Here is a 13,736-nt window from a genome sequence, read left to right on the forward strand (position 1 = left end):
ACTTTGACCAAACCATTCAGTTTCACAGTTCTTTTCATCTTACTTCCAGGATCCCAAGAAAAACCGGATTGGCCAGTGGCTGAATGTGGAGACCCAGCAAGGCATTGCGGATCTCTCCTTTCCCCTGGCCGCAGAAGCAGCCCTGGGAAGATATACCATCACACTGGGAGGCGTCGAGCCTGTCTGGAGTAGGAAAAGTTTCGAAGTGGAGGAATATGGTAAGTTTTCCCAGAGAAACTTTTGTTTGCCAGCAAGGGCTCAAAGAACAAAAGGAAGAGAAAATTGCCTGTGTGTGAGGCCAACACCTCTTGCTGTCTCCCAAATGGCAAAGTGGCTAATATCTCTCTTTTTGTCATGTGCTGTGCTCCTGAGAACTCAGAAATGGAGCCCCAAGGAGGGACAGAATGTGGGGTGATGTAAAATCAGCACTGGCCAATCATGGCCTATCTCCAAAGTAGGGTTGCTAATCTCCAGGTGATCCTAGAGGTTTCCTGGAATTACAACTGATCTCCAGATCAGGTTCCCTGAAGGAAGTGGCAGCTGCGGGGGATGGACTCCGTGACATCACATCCAGGCTGCGTTCCCTTCTCCTCCCTCGCCCCACCAACTCCGCTATACCGGGGGGGGGGGGCAAACTGTGGCTTTCACACATATTGCGTGGCTCTTGAAGCCTCCACCTCACCCTTTTGGCTGGCTTGGAGAAAGCATTTGTATCTTTAAATCACTTCTTCAAGCCATTTAGAGGTAAAGTTGCTTTTTTCCACCTCTCCCTCCCCCCATCTATTTTCCACCTCTCCCTCCCCTCATCTATTTTCCTTCCTTCCTTCCTTCCTTCCTTCCTTCCTTCCTTCCTTCCTTCCTTCCTTCCTTCCTTCCTTCCTTCCTTCCTTCCTTCCTTCCTTCCTTCCTTCCTTCCTTCCTTCCTTCCTTCCTTCCTTCCTTCCTTCCCTCAAGCAACTGATATTCATGTCTTGCTGCTTTCAGACATTTGGAATTTATTCTATGTGACTCTTACGTTACACAAATTTGGCCATCCCTGGGCAATACCATGCTCATGAATACCTTTTACTGGACAAGCTGAATTAGCGCAAAAGCACTGTATAAGTGTTCAGGCTCACCAGCACTCTTTGTCTGGCTTACTGCTGCAAGGTTTTAAAAGACAAAGGTGAAAAGCAGATCTGTCAGGTGAAGGTTTCCGTTTCATAGGTTTAAAAGCCTATAGGCCATACGCCACAAAAATTAATTATAAAAGTTTTAAACATTTAAAAGGACAGTATAACAAACACATACAGTTGGGCCTTAGGCCACTCACAGAAGTCTCAACCTCGTAGAGTCCGGAAAAGACAAAAATTTGGCTAGCCATTTCTTTAGGAACTTTTCTCTCACCGCTGCAATTTTTGGGCAACAAAAAAATATATGGGCGAATGAGTCTATAGTTGCTAATGGGTAGTTGCAGTAGCATTGACTTGCTGGGATACCCTGAAAATGACCCTTCCTGTGTGCAGATGGAAATGGAGTGCAGCCTGCCACCATATATGCTCTTCTCAGCGTACACAGATAGTGTGGTACGTCAAATTTGACGGAGTATTTAATCCCCCACATAAAATGGTGAACATTTCTGTGTGGCATCCATTTGTAGCACATTCCAGCCATGCTCCACTCATTTTATATTGAGCATCATGTTAGGCGAAGGTGTGAAGGCCTGATCTGAGGAAGCCAGCAAGATCTGATGTTTGCACCAAAATTCCTGTAACAGTAACAGAATCTTACATCTCTACTGGAACTAGTTTCACGGGTTTTCCAAGCACTGAGTTCATAACCTTGACTACAGGGCTCACGTTGATTGCAACACTTCTGCCTGATCTTCTGAAAAGAACAGTTGTGATAAGGAGAAATGCTCAGGCAATACTTTTCTTATAATTCTGCAATGAAAATGCCTAAAGAAGAAGATGATGATGATATTGGATTTATATCCCGCCCTCCACTCTGAAGAGTCTCAGAGCGGCCTACAATCTCCTTTCCCTTTCTCCCCCACAACAGGCACCCTGTGAAGTGGGTGGGGCTGAGAGGGCTCTCACAGCAGCTGCCCTTTCAAGGACTGAGTCTCAGAACACCTTCAATCTCCTCTCCCTTCCTCCCCCACAACAGACACCCTGTGAGGTGGGTGGGGCTGGAGAGGGCTCTCACAGCAGCTGCCCTTTCAAGGACAACCTCTGCCAGAGCTATGGCTGACCCCAGGCCATGCTAGCAGGTGCAAGTGGAGGAGTGGGGAATCGAACCTGGTTCTCCCAGGTAACAGTCCACTCACTTAACCACTACACCAAACTGGCTCTTATCTTTTACAATGAAAAGTGGCAATTAGTATATTACCATAGATCGCTATTACATTATAACACTATATCAACATAGTTATGACTGATCCATAAGAAAGCACTTCAGGGGCAGCGGCGAAAATGGCTGCCATGGAAGGCTGAGTCAAGGGAAGTGCAGGGAAAACCTCTGTGCAAATGCTCTGTTGCCTTTGGATTTTCAGTGGCAATGGGGGCCACATAGAGAAATGCCTGTGCGGAAGAAGCCATGCTTTTATCCTTTCTTAAAAATCCTGAACATTCATCCATTCAATTAATTTTCAATGGAAACACCTTTTGCAATGGCCAAGGCTGTGCATATTTATTCCTGGAAGATGCACTCATCTCTTCCTTTCCGATGCTGGCTGGCACATCGGCCTTCCCCTCATCCCCCCCATCTGTCTTCCAGTCTCCTTGCCCTGCTGCCTGTCTGTCTCCATCTCCTCAGCCTCCATCTGTCAATTTGCCCCCATATAATTACTTAGGGTTGCCAAGTCCCCTCTGTTTCACGGCGGGGGACTTTTGTGCGCACGCTATGCAACGACGTCACCTGGAAGTGACGTCGTTGCACTGGTGATGTCGCTTGCGGCCGCTCAACGCGTTTCTGGGGAAACTCTATGGTTTTCCTGGACACTCTAGCCATTTGGGAGGGAAAAACTCTATGGTACCTATTGTACCTCCCCTGACGTCGTCAGCGCGATGACATCACCCAGAAGTACCATAGAGGTACAATAGGTACCTCTGGGTGATGTCATCGCGCTGACAACGTCAGGGGAGGTTAGGCTTCCCAAACCCCAGGTCCCAGAGGGGGATCCCCCGGTTTTACAGGCTTCCCCCCTCCCCCAGCCAGCTGGCCGGCGGGGGAAGCCCCGCCCCCAGAGCCATCATGCACCTCCATGAACGATTCCCATAGGGAATGATGGGGAATTGATCCGCGGGTATCGGGGGCTCTGGGGGGGGCTGTTTGTTGAGGTAGAGGCACCAAATTTTCAGTATAGCATCTAGTGCCTCTCCCCAAAATACTTCCCAAGTTTCAAAAAGATTGGACCGGGGGGTCCAGTTCCATGAGCCCCAAAAGAAGGTGCCCCTATCCTTCATTATTTCCTATGGAAGGAAGGCATTGAAAAATTCGTGCAGTCCCCTTAAATGTGATGGCCAGAACTCCCTTGAAGTTCAATTATGCTTGTCAGACCCTTGCTCTTGGCTCCGCCCCTAATGTCTCCTGGCTCCACCCCCAAAGTCTCCTGGCTCCACCCCCAAAGTCCCCAGATATTTCTTAAATTGGACTTGGCAACCCTAGGGGCGGTTCCCCCCCGCCGGCCCAATGTGGGCCAGTGGGTTGGGAACCTCCTGAGTGGGGGAATCCCCGCCTGGACCAGGGGTTTGGCAGTGCTATCGTTACTTGTGATTCAAATGAAAGTCTGTTGGGAAAGTCGGGAGTCACTGGGAGCCTTGAACTTCAGCGTATCCCCGCTCCTTTAAACCAAAAGGTTTGTGATCTTAGAGGTATTTATGGAATACGTTTTAGAGCGTTATGAAACGGCTCTTCAGGGTGTTGCCCTGTGTGGCAGAACAGGCCTCCTCCGGCCTGCAGGGCCTATCCCACCCTGCCCTCCAAGACTGTCTCAGCACCTCAAGAGGCTTTTTTGGCCTCTCTGGTATAGGCTTGCCAATCCCCAGGTCCCGGCGGGGGTTCTTCCGCTTTCCCAGGCTCCTTCCCCCTCAGTTAGCTGGCCGGCGGGGGGAAGCCCCGCCCCCAGAGGACCATGTGACTTTCCACCTCCGGAGGCTTCAGTCTCCGATTGAAAGGCTTCCTCTTGGGATGGGGTGTCTGTGTTACCTTGAAGAAGTTGGCAGCAACTCTTGAGTAGAGAGGCCAGTCCCTCGCTTCGGAGTCGGCAGAAATGGGGTGGGGGGGAAACGTCTGCTGAGCACTTCATTATTCCCTATGTGGAGATCAATTCTCATAGGGTATAATGGGGAATTGATCTGGAGGTTTCGGGGGCTCCAGGGAAGCTGTTTTTTGAGGTAGAGGCACCAAATGTTCCGTACAGTATCTAGTGCCTCTCCCCAAAGCACCCCCCAAGTTTCAAAAGGATGGGACCAGGGGGTCCAATTCTATGAGCCCCAAAAGAAGGTGCCCCTATCCTTCCTTATTTCCTATGGGAGGAAGGCATTGAAAAGGTGTGCCGTCCCTTTAAATGTGATGGCCAGAACTCCCTTTGGAGTTCAATGATGCTTGTCACAGCCTTGATCTTGGCTCCACCCCTAATGTCTCCTGGCTCCACCCCCAAAGTCTCCCGGCTCCACCCCCAAAGTCCCCAGATATTTCTTGAATTGGACTTGGCAACCCACCTGACCTTTGTATGGAGTTGCCTCTCAGCTTCTCTTCAAGATCGGAGGCCTTGCCTCCCGCTCGGGTCGTTTCCTTCAGGCCTGTCAGCAGAATCAGCATGGGTCTCGTTCTGGGCCACTCATTTGGTGCACCTCTCTTCTTCTGTGCAGTGCTGCCCAGGTTTGAAGTACTGATCGATGCCCCTGAACAAATCACCACTTCAGATGAAGAAATCAGGATCAAAGTGTCAGGCAGGTTCGTGAACTATTGCGGTCGCCTCCTTGATCCTGCGGAAGCAGCCACGTGAAAGGATACGATTGCCAATCCTCAGGTTGGGGCAGGGGATCCCCCGATGTAGAGGTCCTCCCCCCCGCCTCAGGGTCATCAGAAAGTGGGGGGAGGGGAGGGAAATGCCTGCTGGGAACTCTATTATTCCCCGTGGAGACTTATTCTCATAAAAAATAATGGAGAATCGATCCACGGGTATCTGGGGCTTGGGGGGTGGGGCTGGTTTTTTAGGTAGAGGCGCCAAATTTTCAGTATAGCATCCAGTACCTCTCCCTAAAATACCCCCAAAGTTTGAAAAAGATTGAACTAGGAGGTCCAATTCTATGAGCCCCAAAAGAAGGTGCCCCTATCCTTCATTATTTCCTATGGAAGGAAGGCATTTGAAAAGGTGTGCGGTCCCTTTAAATGTGATGGCCAGAACTCCCTTTGGAGTTCAGGTAGGCTTGTCACACCCTTGCTCCTGGCTCCACCCCCAATGTCTCCTGGTTCCACCCTCGAAGTCTTCTGGCTCCACCCCCAAAGTCCCCGGATGTTTCTTAAATTGGACTTGGCAACCCTAGTGAAAAATAGCTCATTTGGCAATGACAAACCAGCCCTGGAAAGCAGCAAATAGGAGCAGTGGAGCAGTGGGGCAGGGACGCTCTTCCAAGCCCTGCTGGCACTGAGTGTGCTGCTGCCTGTTCCAGAAGGAGGGTTGGTGGCTCAGTGGCAGAGCATCTGCTTGGTAAGCAGAAGGTCCCTAGTTCAATCCCCGGCATCTCCAATTAAAAAGGGTCCAGGCAAATAGGCGTGAAAAACCTCAGCTTGAGACCCTGGAGAGCCACTGCCAGTCAGGGGAGGGATGGTGGCTCAGTAGCAGAGCATCTGCTTGGTAAGCAGAAGGTCCCAGGTTCAATCCCCGACATCTCCAATTAAAAAGGGTCCAGGCAAATAGGCGTGAAAAACCTTGAGACCCTGGAGAGCCGCTGCCAGTCTGGGTAGACAATACTGACTTTGATGGACCGAGGGTCTGATTCAGTAGAAGGCAGCTTCATATGTTCATATGTCTAAGGGGAGGGACGGTGGCTCAGTGGTAGAGCATCTGCTTGGGAAGCAGAAGGTCCCAGGTCCAATCCCCGGCATCTCCAAAAAAGTATCCAGGCAAATAGGTGTGAAAAACCTCAGCTTGAGACCCTGGAGAGCCGCTGCCAGTCTGAGTGGACAAGACTGACTTTGATGGACCCAGGAGGGTCTGATTCAGTAGAAGGCAGCTTCATATGTGGCAGGGGGGATTTCAAGGGGTGAGCAAGATGTCATGCACAATGTGATGACATCACCCAGAAGTGAGGACACGTGAAGCTCTGTTTTTTGGGCAAAACTCTATAGGTTCTTTTTGCCTTCAAAACCAGGGTTCCCCAAACTTTTCTTTCCTGTGGCCTGGTTATTTTTACACTTCTCATTCGTGGCCCACTGAAATTCAAGGGTGGAGCCAGGAGACTATGAGAGTGGAGCCGGGAGACAGGAATTACGTAATTTCCTGTGGCGTCACTTCCAGGTCAAGGGCCAAGTGATGTCACTTCCAGGGCTCACTGAACCAAAAACTCCACCTTTTCCTGTGATATCACTTCCAGGGCACTCCCCCAAACCTGCCTCTTCTTCTGAAGTAACTTAATTTTCAGAAAAATCTGTCTGAAACTCATGCTGAGCCAAAATGGGGGTGGTAAGTGGGCGGTCCTCTCTTTCTACCCCCACACCTGCATGCACCTATCTGTTTGTGTGTTCTTCTCTAGCTTGCAAGCACTCCTAATGCCCGTGTTCAATTGCCTGCACCACCTACACACCCCTTCCTCAACAGCACTGGCCAGTGTATGCAGTTGGGAGTGCTGTTGTCATTGTCATCAGGAATGTCAGCACTGTGTACCACCCACACTGGGCCCTGGCAGCTGCTCTACCTCAAAATAGGCTGACACATTTTGTAGGCCCTTGCTTTAGCTGCTACTACTGGAACCCTGCCTCAAACTACAAGAAAATCTTTTGACGGCTATTTTTCATACTTTTCCTTAGCTGAAACACTGGGAAATTGCTGTGAAAGGTAGCAGAGAATTGTACGGCAATTAATGAATTAATTTCAAGTTATGTGAAGTTCATACAAGCTTTTCTGCAGTTATCCCAAAAAAGAATATTTATGAGGAACTTGCAGCTTTTTACTGGCTGTTTCCCTTGCCTTTAAAGGCAACCTGTTGTGCAGATATTTAGCCAGTGAACTTCTTCCATCCTTTTTAATATCTACAGGAGAAGTTTAATTTTGGTGTCGGAGAGCTGTCAGAAGCAGGACCAGTAAAATGGTGCCAAGTTCATAGTACTATCGCTTACAGTGCTGTTGAGATATACAGCAGTAATCTCCAATGATCTCTTTCTGCCCCACACCTCTAACTCTCACTCACTCACACAGAAATCTCAGAAAGGCCAGCTGGCTACAACTGAGGGTGCCAACATTTCATTGGCAGAGCTCCTATGTCTGCAACAACAGTATGATGAACAGAAAAGTTTCATCCAGTAAAAATAGAAGGAAAGAGAGAAAGAGAAAAGAAAATAATGAAATGGAAGGAAAGGAAAGGAAAGGAAAGGAAAGGAAAGACATGGAAAGAAAAAAACATAAGAGAAGCCATGTTGGATCAGGACAGTGGACCATCCAGTCAAAAATTCTCTCATACAATGCCCCAAAAGCACCAGAATGTCCACCAGTGGGCCCAGGGCACTAGAAACCCTCCCACTGTTGCTTCCTCCCCCCCAGCACCAAGAATACAGACAGAGCATCACTTGCAGAGAAATAAAGAGAGAGAGAGAGAGAGAAAGAAAGAAAGAAAGAAAGAAAGAAAGAAAGAAAGAAAGAAAGAAAGAAAGAAAGAAAGAAAGAAAGAAAGAAAGAAAGAAAGAAAGAAAGAAAAAGAAAGAAAGGCCTTACTCACCATCAGATGACCCCAGCCAGCAACAATTCTGCCCAGGGGTTGTTTGGTAAAAAAAAAAAAAGCTACTGGAATGCCCACTGCCCGCCTCTCCCAGCTGAAAAACACACACACACACACACACCCCTTCTTTACTGCCCAGGCCTCCCGGGGAAATCTCCCCAAAAGGACATACTACAAGGCACATGAAAGCTCATACCTTGAAGAACACTTCATGGATCTAAAGTGCCAGTGGTTGCCAGCTTTTCTCTCAGACACTGGAAGGGGGAGGGAGAAGGAAGGAGAGGCAGCTCAGCTCCTCTCTGCACAACACAGAGACGGGGGAAGGAAGGAAGCAGAGCAGAGGTCATGCTTTGCTGGGGGCAGGGCTAGCTTTGGCTTTTCATGTGACCCGGTAGTGAGACTTCCGTGGCCCGGTACCGGGTCGCAACCCTGCAAATGGGAAACACTGTTCAAAACCACAGAGTTTGCCCAAAAGCCAGAGCATAGCCGCACAATGCCCCTGTTTGTGGGTGGGGTTTCCTCTGCTGACCAGCTGGCAGGTGGTGGATTGAAGTCCCCCAAAGTGGGGCAAACCCTGATGGGTGCAGGCAACCCTATGCAAAAGACTGCCATTACTCCCTATCAATAGTAGAGGGGCCTGGTCTACCCAAATGAAGTAATGGGGCCATTTTTTCCTATGGGTGCTAAGCCTTGCCTCCAAGGCCAGGCCTACCCAGTCAGCTGTTAGCATCTTTAGTCGGTTTATATTTAAAGGGCCATCATTTTGGGGCTGGGGTGGGGTGAGTAGCAGAGGCCAGGTCTTCCCATAGATTGTAAATTGGCCTTTACAATTTGAAGGGAGGGAAGGGAGGTGAGTGGGCGTCAACATGGCAGATGCAGTTCAGTGTGGCCAAGTGCAAAGTAATGCACATTGGGGCCAAGAATCCCAGCTACAAATACAAGTCAATGGGGTGTGAACTGGCAGAGACTGACCAAGAGAGAGATCTTGGGGACGTGGTAGATAACTCACTGAAAATGTCAAGACAGTGTGCGTTTGCAATAAAAAAGGCCACCGTCATGCTGGGAATTATTAGGAAGGGAATTGAAAACAAATCAGGCAGTATCATAATGCCCCTGTATAAATCGATGGTGCGGTCTCATTTGGAGTACTGTGTGCAGTTCTGGTCGCCGCACCTCAAAAAGGATATTATAGCATTGGAGAAAGTCCAGAAAAGGGCAACTAGAATGATTAAAGGGCTGGAACACTTTCCCTATGAAGAAAGGTTGAAACGCTTGGGGCTCTTTAGCTTGGAGAAACGTCGACTGCGGGGTGACATGATAAGAGGTTTACAAGATAATGCATGGGATGGAGAAAGTAGAGAAAGAGGTACTTTTCTCCCTTTCTCACAATACAAGAACTCGTGGGCATTCGATGAAATTGCTGAGCAGACAGGTTAAAACGGATAAAAGGAAGTACTTCTTCACCCAAAGGATGATTAACATGTGGAATTCACTGCCACCCCTTTTATATATATATATATATATATAAAAAAAAAATTGGCCACTGTGTGACACAGAGTGTTGGACTGGATGGGCCATTGGCCTGATCCAACATGGCTTCTCTTATGTTCTTATGTGACACAGAGTGTTGGACTGGATGGGCCATTGGCCTGATCCAACAGGGCTTCTCTTATGTTCTTATGTGACACAGAGTGTCGGACTGGATGGGCCATTGGCCTGATCCAACATGGCTTCTCTTATGTTCTTATGTGACACAGAGTGTTGGACTGGATGGGCCACTGGCCTGATCCAACATGGCTTCTCTTATGTTCTTATGTGACACAGAGTGTTGGACTGGATGGGCCATTGGCCTGATCCAACAGGGCTTCTCTTATGTTCTTATGTGACACAGAGTGTCGGACTGGATGGGCCATTGGCCTGATCCAACATGGCTTCTCTTATGTTCTTATGTGACACAGAGTGTTGGACTGGATGGGCCACTGGCCTGATCCAACATGGCTTCTCTTATGTTCTTATGTGACACAGAGTGTTGGACTGGATGGGCCATTGGCCTGATCCAACAGGGCTTCTCTTATGTTCTTATGTGACACAGAGTGTCGGACTGGATGGGCCATTGGCCTGATCCAACATGGCTTCTCTTATGTTCTTAAGAATTGCTAAGCAGCTGATTGGTGGATCAGTTTCTTTTCTCTCTCCCTCTCGGCTCCTGGCACCTGAAACCAGAAATGCTCCTGAAATTCTGGGAGATGCATTTTCATCATTTCTGGGAGTCATTTTGGATAACCCGCAGCCATTCTGAAACAGCTGACCTTTGGGTTTGTCTTCAGCTCTGGAGTATCCCAGGAGATTGTCGTGTCTGAAGAAGTGAGCAGTGACCCCCAAAAGCTCCTCCCCCGCCACAGGTTTTGTTAGTCCTGAAGGTGCTCCCGCTCTTTTCTGCTGTCTCTCAGCGTACACCCCAGTAGTCCTGTTCTCCGCCCTTGTCCTGTCTTCTGACACAGGTATACGTACGGAAAGGCAGTTCGTGGGACTGTACGGCTGATCTCATCGAGGCACGTATCCTATTATTTTTTGGAACGGCCACATAATGAAACATTGGAACCGATCAAGAAAGAGTACACTGCCAAGGTAAATTCAGTGGGAAACAGCTGCTGGGCAAACCAGGAGACCGTCTTTATTTTGGATCTGGAAAGCCATGCCGCTCCCTGATTCAAAATTAAAGTACAGAATCAGCAAAGAGTATTGCAACACCTGGGAGATGCACACATGAACTTTCCTGAGCTGGGACTCTTTGAAAGATATATGTGGTTCTGTGATGATTTTAAAGCACCCCCCCCCCTTTTCCATAAAGAATTTGGGGGGGGGGGAAGAGGCTGCTGTTTTGAGGGGAGGATAATATGGGGGAGGGGGAAGAGAGAGATTTTTAACCTTTCCCTTCCCTATCATTTGGGAGACCCACGTTCAAATTGTCACTTTCCTATGGGAATTTCTGAATGACCTTGCACCAATCACAACCTCTCAGCATAGCCTCCCTTACAGGGCAGTTGTGCGGATGAAGCAGAGGAGAGGAGAATGATGTCATCTATGTTGGGACCCACTGGGGGGAAAGACAGGGCACAAATGATGTGATTTTTTTTAAAAAATGCTTGTATTGTTTCCTATAATCTAGTGGGTTCAAAGCATTGCAGAGACGAGATCATAGCGAGGATGGCTCTTTATTACGGGAAGCCTGGTGAAGGCAGCTCCCGACAAAGACGGACTAAGGGCCTGGGGGCCAAACCGATATACAACTCTAATCTCCCGCACTAGCTTACCATTGGTTCATTCAAACAGGCAGGGGTCTGTGATTGGGGTAGGGCGGCGGGTAATTGGATCCCACTACCCATTGTTGTACAGTCCCCAAGCTCTGTTTTCCTGGCTCCAATGAGCTGGCAGGAAGTACATACTTTAAGGCACATACCTAACGTTCCCCCCCCCCCCCCCGTGACTCACAAAAGTGCATCCCCTGCCGCAGATGTTGTCAGTCTTTAAAGTGCTCCTGGTAGGGTTGCCAAGTCCAATTCAAGAAATATCTGGGGACTTTGGGGGTGGAGCCAGGAGACAGTAGGGGTGGAGCCAAGATCAAGGCTGTGACAAGCATCATTGAACTCCAAAGAGAGTTCTGGCCATCACATTTAAAGGGACGGCACACCTTTTAAATGCTTTCCTTCCATAGGAAATAATGAAGGCTAGGGGCACCTTCTTTTGGGGCTCATAGAATTGGACCCCCTGGTCCAATCTTTTTGAAACTTGGGGGGTATTTTGGGGAGAGGCACTAGATGCTATACTGAAAATTTGGTGCCTCTATCCCCCCAAAACAGCCCCCCCAGAGCCCCAGATACCCACAGATCAATTCTCCTTGATTTTCTATGGGAATAAATCTCCATAGGGAATAATAGAGTTCCCAGCAGACATTTCCCTCCCCTCCCCCCGCTTTCTGACGACCCTGAAATGGGGGGAGGGCCTCTAAACCGGGGGATCCCCTGCCCTCACCTGGGGATTGTCAACCCTAGCTCCTGGACTCTGGTTCTCTTCTACTGCTTTTTATTTAGTCCATTTGGGGCCATGTCTCTCATCCTCCATTTTATCATCAGAACAGCCCTGTGAGAAGGTAGAAAGGGGACTTGAAAAAAAAGCCAGTGTGGGATTGTGGTTAGAGCAAGGGTCCTAGACCTTTTGAAGCTTGTGGGCGCCTTTGGAATTTGGACACAGGGTGGTCAAAATGGATGCTTCAGGAGGCTGAGCCTACTGTAAAATGGCTGCCACAAGAGGCTGAGCCAACTTCAGAAGGTCTGGACATAGGGTTGCCAACTCCAATTCAAGAAATATCTGGGGACTTTGGGGGTGGAGCCAGGAGACTTTGGGGGTGGAACCAGGAGCCATTGTGGGGGAGCCAAGATCAAGGCTGTGACAAACATAATTGAACTCCAAAGGGAGTTCTGGCCATCACATTTAAAGGGACGGCACACCTTTTCAATGCCTTCCTTCCATAGGAAATAATGAAGGATAGGGACACCTTCTTTAGGGGCTCATAAAATTGGACCCCCTGGTCCAATCTTTTTGAAACTTGGGGGTTATTTTGGGGAGAGGTACTAGATCCTATACTGAAAATTTGGTGCCTCTACCCCCCAAAACAGCCTCCCTAGAGCCCCAGATACCCGCGGATCAATTCTCCATGATTTTCTATGGGAATAACTCTCCCTAGGGAATAACAGAGTTCCCAGCAGACATTTCCCTCCCCTCCCCCCGCTTCCTGATGATCCTGAAGCCGGTGGAGGGCCCCCAAACCGGGGGATCCCCTGCCCCCAGCCGGGGATTGGCAACCCTATCTGGACATGAGGCTATGATTAACTCAGATAGTAAGTCTTGAACATTTCAGGCAGAATTTCTGTTTAACGGGATGTCTTTGCAAATGCACCTATTTTTCTAAAATATATATTTTGTTGCATAGACACAGTTTACAGGCAGGCGTGCAGTGAAGGGCCTTCTCCTCTGTAGGGGCAGCTGCTACCAAAATTGCCATGGGTTTTTTTTTTTCAAATCTGCTCAGCCAATCAGTTGAAAGAACTGCTGGCCCTGCCCGCTTTCTAGACACCTTGGTGGGTGCAGGCATCCTGTTGGGAACCCCGGGGGGCAGCCTGCTAGAGGAGGGTCTGGGAGAAACAGGTGGGCCAGTCATGGTCAGCCTCGTCCATCTCACAGAGCTATTGGGTGGGGAAAAGAGAGGAAGTAGGGTTGCCAATCCCCAGGAGAGGGCAGGGGATCCCCCGGTTTGGAGGCCCTTCCCCCGCTTCAGGGTTGTCAGAAAGCAGGGGGGAGGGGAGGGGAGGGAAATGTCTGCTGGGAACTCTGTTATTCCCTAGGGAGATTTATTCCCATAGAAAATCATGGAGAATTGATCCGCGGGTATCTGGGGCTCTGGGGGGGGGCTGTTTTTTGGGGTAGAGGCACCAGATTTGCAGTATAGCATCGAGTGCCTCTCCCGAAAATACCCACCAAGTTTCAAAAAGATTGGACTAGGGGGTCCAATTCTATGAGCCCCAAAAGAAGGTGCCCCTATCCATTATTTCCTATGGAAGGAAGGAATTGAAAAGGTGTGCTGTCCCTTTAAATGTGATGGCCAGAACTCCCTTTGGAGTTCAGTTATGCTTGATCTTGGCTCCACCCCTAATGACTCCTGGCTCCACCCCCAAAGTCTTCTGACTCCACCCCCAAAGTCCCCAGATATTTCTTGAATTGGACTTGGCAACCCTAAGAGGAAGAGAAAACCACATGATC

The 13,736-nt window shown here is 49.1% G+C and overlaps 1 protein-coding gene across 1 annotated transcript in view; it reads left to right on the forward strand.

Annotated features, from left to right (window-relative positions):
• Window positions 1–13,736, forward strand: part of LOC132570269 (alpha-2-macroglobulin-like protein 1) — a 104,448-nt gene that overhangs the window by 15,553 nt on the left and 75,159 nt on the right. The window contains exons 6-8 of the mRNA XM_060236755.1: window positions 29–218; window positions 4,854–4,938; window positions 10,421–10,547. Coding sequence (XP_060092738.1) covers window positions 29–218; window positions 4,854–4,938; window positions 10,421–10,547 — 402 coding nt within the window. The remainder of the gene's footprint in view (window positions 1–28; window positions 219–4,853; window positions 4,939–10,420; window positions 10,548–13,736) is intronic.

This window comes from Heteronotia binoei, chromosome 4 (genome assembly GCF_032191835.1).
Source record: "Heteronotia binoei isolate CCM8104 ecotype False Entrance Well chromosome 4, APGP_CSIRO_Hbin_v1, whole genome shotgun sequence".
NCBI classification, from domain to species: domain Eukaryota; kingdom Metazoa; phylum Chordata; class Lepidosauria; order Squamata; family Gekkonidae; genus Heteronotia; species Heteronotia binoei.